General features: G+C 38.7%; 1 protein-coding gene across 1 annotated transcript; it reads right to left on the reverse strand.

Annotated features, from left to right (window-relative positions):
• Nucleotides 1–483: 483 nt before the first annotated feature.
• RAB5C (RAB5C, member RAS oncogene family) lies at nucleotides 484–7,864 on the reverse strand. Its single transcript, XM_015810458.1, has 6 exons — nucleotides 7,774–7,864; nucleotides 6,423–6,638; nucleotides 4,211–4,362; nucleotides 2,909–3,031; nucleotides 1,647–1,740; nucleotides 484–676 (listed from the first exon to the last, which is right to left on the reverse strand). Exons 2-6 carry the CDS (start codon nucleotides 6,574–6,576, stop codon nucleotides 561–563), a joined length of 639 nt encoding a protein of 212 aa, XP_015665944.1. The 5' UTR covers nucleotides 6,577–6,638; nucleotides 7,774–7,864; the 3' UTR covers nucleotides 484–560.
• Between the last annotated feature and the right edge of the window lie 358 nt (nucleotides 7,865–8,222).

Raw genomic sequence — 8,222 nt, forward strand, 5'->3', positions numbered from 1 at the left:
CTGTAACATAGTCTTTTACCAGCTTGTATGTCTTTTCTGAACCAAACTTTAAACGAAAAATGTTGTGCATAGTAATTCTGCAACTCATTCCTATTTTATGTAACCTCCCCTGGCTACAGCTTCTACTTTTCTTAGGGCAGAACACTATCGGCTGAAGGAGCTTGGAATAACCAAGGAGCTTGAAATCACCAAGCAGATGTTATGGAAGACATATTTTGTCTCGGAAATGGATGTCCTTCTTCCAGGGAGCTCTGAGCAAATGCAAGAGTATAAATCTTGAAGATAAAAGTCAGAATGGAAGAGGGACCAAGGTTTTCAAAGCACACATTGTTCACCTACAAAGATGTAGAAGAGTGCCATTGTTCATCTGTATTAAAAAGACTTCTTTAAAAAAACAAATCTATTGTTTGTTCAGAAGAGAAATGGCCTCTGCTGTGTTCCCCTCCCCCACTCTATGAGGGGAAAAAATCTCGGGGGGGGGGGGGAAAGATCCTGGCAGCTGATCTTGTAAGTGCAATTGATTCAGACACATTCCAACTGGAGCTGCCAGACAAGAATCCTTAGTGGCTGCAACATTGCCCCTTGCTAGATTGGGTATTCTCCTGGAGGCTGATGTTTAGATTCTTGCCTGCTGTTCCTGTTGTACTCTGTGGTTCATTTCTGGGAAGTTTCTTTGCTGAAGGGAAAGAGGAGGGTATATTTAGGAGCATGGTTCTTAAATTCATTCCACAGGAAAAATTAAAAGCACAAAAGAAATGGTTGGGGAGGAGAGATTTATTGAGATCACTATTTCTTTCCTGGCTAATCCTGCCCGATGTACCTGTTGTAATTCAATGGAAGATGAACATTCCCAAAATACACTTCAGGTAGATGTGCTCCTACGCCAATCATTCTCCCCCAGCCTCTGGACCTTCTTATTCCATAGTTCACAAGCTTCCCATGTTTGTCTTTTACCTTGACTCTGTCTGTCATTCAACCCATTCTTTTTATCCCCACCTTTCTATTCATTTCTCTGTTCTCTGCCTTATCTCTATTTCCCTCTTGCAAGTTTCTGTGTACAATTTTAGAGCCTATGCTCTTACCCAACACCAGAAAGGTCCTCTTTTGCTTAGGCCTGCAACTTATCACAAATTTATTTTGTTAAAATTCTGCAGAGTGTTTGGGAACTTAGATTACTATCCTTGAAAAAGTTTGCTTGGTGTAGCCCAGTGGTGGCGAACCTATGGCACAGGTGCCAGAGGCGGCACTCAGAGCCCTCTCTGTGGGCATGTGCACTGTCGCCCCAGTCCTAGGTCTTCAGCTGGGTTTTATAAAACTTTTTCACTTTAGGCCTCTGCCGCCGTGTGCAAAAAAAAAAAAAAAAAAAGGTTCAATCAGTCAATTTCAACTTCTTGTGGAAAAAAAAAGATCTTGCAAAGTTGGAATTGATTGATTGAACTTTTTAGTCCCACCCAGTCTGCCATTACCACTGCAGCTACGCCCACCCAATGGGCCACACCCACTTGGCACTCGACGATGCATAAGTGGGTTTTGGGTTGCAGTTTGGGCATTCAGTCTCTAAAAGGTTTGCCATCACTGGTGTAGCCCATGACAGCAATTGGAGAAGATACCCTCCCCAAGCTGCCTTTCTCCTCCCCTTGACTAACCTATTGCCACAAAAGCCTCATTCACATTCATTGCTGTCTTCGCTGATGTTTCCATAAACAGCAAGCTGTTGTCATCTGCATAGATCTGGGCTTCCTGTAAACAATCATGTCAGCAATGTCAGAATTTTCAAAGCGATGCATTTAACCTTTGTAAGCTTGGTACACTTCTACAGCTAGACCATATCAATGCCATTATAAAAATATGATGAAAAACTCTAGCCATACTCTAGGCACTACAAGACAGACAAAATATAGAAATATTGACCACGCATGTTAATGTGTTATGATATAATATGCTTGATTATTCCTGGAATTAGGTTGACTGAGATAATTACTGTACACATTAGACAAACAAGGGATTCCATTTTTCAACAGTCTTTACAACGAATACAAGCCAAGATGGGCCAATGTCGTTCTTTGCTTGATCTACAGTTCTTTGCTATTTTTCAATAGTGTTTCTTATTTCATTGGTTGGGATTAAGGAAATCAGGTTTAAACCCACTTCAGCTGAAAACCTGGAAGAGAGGTGCCATTGTAAGCTTATAATCTTTCCAAATTGAAGGGAGGAGAGGAAGAAAATGATCAGTTATACTCAAGTGATTCCAGGGACAACAAAAGGGGTTCAAGCTAAAAGATGTTCATGCCTAATTTAATAAATTTGTGATTACATACACCAACTGAGGAATAAAATATATAAAATAAGTAAAGGATATATTGCTAAATCTAGCAGCTTTACACATGTTAGCTGCAGTAGCCCAAAGTACAAGTAGGTTAGTATTACCCTTGGATTGTAAATATGTAAATATGACAACAAATAAACTGTTTTAAAAAGACCACTTCTTTCAGATTAGTGGATTAACACTTTTCATAATGTTATCTTTTTTGGTATTTTGAAATGCTTTGTTGATTGCTGAAAACACATTTAAGAATCATGGCTAAAAACAGCACATCAAATTTTATCAATAAACCTGTTTAGGGAAGAGTAGCAAATTCATAGTAAAAAGGAAATATGACTAAGGGCTTTCCTGATTCATAGCTTAGATCATTTTCCAATTAAAACATTTTGTTGAGAAATTATCCTGATAAGGGACCTCTTATAGTCCTTATGCAAAGAGTGATATTTGAAAAGGATACAATTGGTTTGGACAGAAGCAGAACCACCTTATGATTCTTAAGGTATTTATTGTTCATGTAGAAAAAGCATCCAAAAACACTACAGAAGGAAAAACTACTATTTCCCAATAGAAAAAAACCTCACTTACCTGAAAGTCAACAGCTCGTTTGCTGGCCAGGTCAGCCTTGTTCCCTGCCAGGGCAATGACAATGCTAGCACTAGCTTGCCTTTGCAGTTCCTTCACCCAATTCTTGGCACGCACAAAGGTATCCTATGAAGAGCAAGCACAGCTCCATAATTCTCACCTCCTGGAATTCTAACATATATATTGCCTCCTGCTCCGAGGTAGGTGATACCTCATATAATGTATTTTCCAGTGGTGGGGCTCCTCCATACTTGGACTTGGGGGACATCTTTAAGCAGTGTACCAGGTATGAGAAAGTAAAGTAGGCCTCTCAGAATGGATTTCCTCCCCCCATTTATCTGGGAGCAAAACTTACTGAAGTACAATGGTAAGAGAAACTAGGAACTGCAGGTCAGCATCTGAAGGGCTGCAGATTTCCTATACCAGTAGTGAACCATGATTCTTAGTTCATGTATATTAATATAAACACTGAATTCTGGTTTATCCTTCTAGTCACAAGAGAGGAGACAGGGTATGTGTACAGAAGTAATTCAAGATTTAGTACATGTGGATGATTTCAATGCTTGGGATTTTGTTTATGAAAAATATCAAATTACTAGATTTTAACTTCAAATATGTAGCAAAGCTTAGATGTTCTGAGACTTATGTCCACAGGAGAGAAGGAAGTTGAGAATACCAAAAATCCAACAGCTCAACACTGACCTAGGTATATTTTCCAATATGGAATGCTTAAAACTTTTAAAATTAAAAATGGCCAAACTCATGTGAAAATACTGATATCTTTTCAGATATGGCAGTTTTGTGAAATTTGGGCTATTTTCATTTTTAACAGAAATTCTGAATGTCAACAGATGATCAGTCAATAGATTTATAGATATTAAGACATCTGTGGCTATTTTATTTAAAGTACCTAGTTACAGCAGTTTTAACTGAGGCTTAGTTCTTACTTAGGTCAGTAAGTAATGTCAATGCTACATCACTTCATGCTGCAGTTTAGAGCTTTAGCCTGCCTTCTCCTTCTCTGTATCTTTAAATATTGTACAGAGAGAATCTTTCTGTAGAATAAGCTGTTTGAAATTGTACTGCTCTGAAATGTAACACTGTGCAAGCTAGGCCCAATATTACAGTGAAATGGCAAGAAATTCAAACTATTCTGCATCAGCGGTTCCTTCCTAAAATGCCATTCATTCAGTGGATACATTCATATATGCCAGGGATATCATGAATCCTCAAGGGGAATGAAGCCAGAAAAGAAACACTGTTGCCCATGTGGGATCATTTTGGACCCAATCTATAAAGCCTTACCATATTAGTGATGTCATAAACAACTATGGCAGCTTGTGCCCCTCGATAATACATGGGGGCCAGGCTGTGGTAGCGCTCCTGTCCAGCTGTATCCCATATTTCAAACTTGACTGTGGTATCATCTAAGCAAATGGTCTGCGTTAGGAAAGCAGCTGGAATACAGAAGGATTAAAGCATAGTCAGAACAGAAATTGAGGTTGGGTTCCACTCAGGGGTGGCTATATTTTACATAGAAGCAAGAGCTTTTTTCACCTGTAAAGCATCCAATTTTCTACTAGAGTTTGTATTCACCCAATAAATATCCACCCACTGCATTACTTGAAGGTTTCTTCCCAGTGACGTAGGTGGAAGACATTTTCTCTCACTGACATAGTTGAAACATAACTGTGCTAATGGAGAACAGTGGGTACACCTTTTGAATTTTCAATATTTCTGCCTAAATATGACCTAAAATATATCTGACTCTCCACAGAAATCCTAAAACTAAAGAAAACCCAGTTAAACAAATGAGTCAAAAACCATCATGCAGCATTTGCTTATTGAGAAAAATGATCCAAAGTACATTGAGCCCAGTGTAAAGTTAAAATAAACTAACCTACAACAAACCGCAATAACAAATTGTGATTAGAGAGAAGTGGCCTAATTGTAAAATATTTTGGGACTTCACTGTGAAGATTATAATGTTAGCTGGGTGGGAGAGCAGCTTAGTGTGGGGGACCTTTTCCTGCAGACAGAGGTTTGGATTGAGTATCAGTTCATACGTGAGTTTTGATTATGTAGCTGGCTTACATCAATGATGTAAAAGACCACATGAAGTCCATCATATATACTTTCCAAATTAAACTGACAAATTAAACATATCAACTTGACAATGGAAGGTGTGTTCTGGTGGCTACCTCCAAAGCTTTTAACTCTTTTTCTAAGGCCAAACAGATTCATAATATAAGTATTTATCTGAAAAGTTGCAACATTTATTTGGCAGTCCAGAATTACCAAACCAATGTGAAGTGATTAACTAAGTATTGTTTGAGGTGCTTGCTAAGTGCTTTATTATTCCCAATTTTTTTTCTCATTTATCTCTCTCATTCAAATCATGAAGTGGGGAAGAAAGCAGACTAACTTAGCATGTTAGTGTGTCTGAAGCTAAATTAATCACATCTTTCTTGCAGCATCAGGCAAGTGGGATTTACAAACGTAATGTTTGAGGCACAAATTTTAGATCAATTCCATCATCTCAGTATGTATAGAATGCAGATTCCTAGCCATATGAAAATAGGTTCTTAGGCAACCATTACTCTCTTCAGATTCTTCACTTCTACATAGTCAAAAAGACCTTACTGAAAGGCCGGATAAGCTTGGTCTGTTAAACTTGTGTACAGAATTGTTAAGGTATACAATGTGCCTGGCACTTGTCACAGGAACATTTTAAAAAAGAACAGAAATGATGTAGCTATTGGCCTCAAGCCAGATATGATACTTTAACAAAGCAAGGTTTCTGCATGGCCATGTATTTTTAATGTCTTTTTTGTTTTTATTCTTCCCACTTGAATTGGAACCACAGCTAAAAAAAATCTCAAAGGGACTTAGGAAATCACGCCTAACATGTTATTAACTTATATTTGTTTTTATTTTATTACATTGTACTGGTATTTGTTGTAAACCATCCAGAATTTCTTCAATTACGCCAGGGGTAAATGCAATAAATAAATAATCCTAATCTCAGCATTTCCTGGAGATAACTCTATCCTCCTCTAATTTGCTCCATTCAGAAAAATATATTAATAAGGAAACTCTTCTGAAAAATCATTTGGACCCAGGCTTTCAATCTTATCAACATTTCATACTAAGTATCATAAGAAAATTTATCTAACATCTGTCCACTATTGTGTAGTCACAATGGATTGCTGTAGGCATAGTCCACTGAATAATAACTTACCAACTAGATTTGTCTCCCAACTTCCAGAATTCCCAGCAATCACGACTTTCTGTTAAGAGAATTCTGGGAGTTGTAGTCCAATACACATAGAGGATGCTAGATGATTTAAAGACAGATGGAAGGTATCAGCAGGAATTAACAATGGTGTCCATCCCCAAGAATCATCTCTACAGGTTAGTTTAGAAAGAATTCTTTAATGACAAATACTTGTTAACTGTCATACTACACTAATTTTCGAATTTTCTGAACTGCTTTATCCATGATTGTGACACTTACCTCCAATGGTGCTCTCCTGATACTCATGAAACTGTCCTTTTACAAAGCGCAAGACAAGGCTTGATTTCCCAACAGCTGACTCTCCCAGGAGCACCAATTTGAACTGACAGATCTTATTGCCTAGAGTTGGCCCATTAGGACGTCGAGCTGCCATGGCCTACAACAATGGCACAAGTTCCAGTAGAAAAATGGGACTGTCAGCAAACAATGCTGCAACTGAAAGAAAAATATTTCAGCCAGAGGAAGAAACAGGTTTCTTTTTTTACAGCACCTGAAGTATTCAATTCAAACAGCCAGTTTGAATCATCATCTGTTTAAAAATCCTTGAGCAAATAAGTTGGTTATTAAAATGGAAAGAATACTGTAGTTCTTTACTTCAGAAGAGACTTGCAGCAACAAACAGAAAATGAAAAGGATTTTGCAAGTTAGAGAAGTACAAAAATTAAATGACTGTTAAATAGTTTGCCGTTTTAGTACACCTTCAGCATCAAATACTAATTTGGGGTTATAGCCAAGTTAAATGAACTACAAATCAAGAAGCTTCTTCCTTATTTTTACCATAAGGTCAGGAATGTATGTATGTATGTATGTATGTATGTATGTATGTATGTATGTATGTATGCATGCATGTATGTATGTTAAAGATAGAAAGCATATACCAACCTCCTTAAGATGGAGTACACACACAGTCCAAGATCAGAATGAAACACCATAAGAGCTAGAGAATGCTATACAAAATTGGCACCTTTATTATGTGGTATAAAATCTATCAAAATGATTGCATGCATGATTGCTGCTAAATTACAGATGCTAAATTACAGATTGCTGCTAAATTACAGATGCTAACATCAAATATAAATAAGTCCTGTTAAAAGGGAAAAAGGAAGGAAGCACTCCCAGTAAGGAATGTCACACCCACCATAATCAGCACCATCCCTTGTTATCACCATAGCTTTGTTTAAATATCAGCGATTATATTGTTTAGTTCTCAGGTCAAGGACTCGTTCCAGTTCGTAATATTCCTCAAAGCAAAGCACCAGGACCTTGTCAACAAGCCCTAAACCCAGCGCAGCCTTTTGTAACCAAAGCAGACGCCACTCTAATTCCAACAGTGTGATTTAATCGCCTCCAGGAAGCCAAGAATTTCTCACGTCCTCGTCTACCAGCGACAGGTAGTGATCATGAAAGATCATGGAAGTTTCATTTGGCTTGCCAGGCTAAGAAACCCCATTTCCAACCTACTATTATGTGTGACGGAGGGGAAATTAAAGGGCTTCCTCAAGAATTTAAAACTGAAAGGAAAGCTTTAGGGATTGATTTCCGTCTTTCCCGAGCAAAACCGTACGCTTACCCGCTCCCGCCTGCGGGACCGCCGCGGAAAACAGTCCACCGCCTTCCAGAATCCCGTTTTGCCCAATTCCAAATCTCAAACGCCGCCACTTCCGCCCTCGGCTTCTTTTCAGCTTCTTCCGCTTCCTCAGAAGTTGCCTATTTCTACTTCCTCTCCATGACAGGCCGTCTCATTGGCAAATCAAGAAAAAGCATTCGAAGCCCTGCCTTTTCACTCCGAGCAGGTGATGTCATTTGAGAGGGAGAGAAAAACGATCGCACAGCGGGCGCGGCCATGAGTAAGGGGCAATAAACAGCGGGGCATTATCGCCGATTTGAAACGTATACCTGTGGCGGAAGCGCAGGAAACCTCCAGAAACGGCGTTATACAACTCCTATTACATTCGACTTTAATAGCTGGAGATCATAGGAATCGTATTATATCCAAATATAATTCTATAGAATAGAGCC

This window comes from Protobothrops mucrosquamatus, unplaced genomic scaffold, assembly GCF_001527695.2.
Source record: "Protobothrops mucrosquamatus isolate PMUCROS unplaced genomic scaffold, P.Mucros_1.0 scaffold10, whole genome shotgun sequence".
In the NCBI taxonomy this organism is placed as follows: domain Eukaryota; kingdom Metazoa; phylum Chordata; class Lepidosauria; order Squamata; family Viperidae; genus Protobothrops; species Protobothrops mucrosquamatus.

What these genes read in the sequence shown, in the direction of transcription:
- RAB5C (XM_015810458.1), bottom strand. Translation starts at nt 6,576, where the DNA reads ATGGCAGCTCGACGTCCTAATGGGCCAACTCTAGGCAATAAGATCTGT. An exon ending in TCAGGAGAGCACCATTGGAG is followed by an intron (nt 4,363 to 6,422) that starts GTAAGTGTCACA and finishes TCTGTATTCCAG; the next exon opens with CTGCTTTCCTAACGCAGACC. An exon ending in AACGAGCTGTTGACTTTCAG is followed by an intron (nt 1,741 to 2,908) that starts GTAAGTGAGGTT and finishes GATTGTTTACAG; the next exon opens with GAAGCCCAGATCTATGCAGA.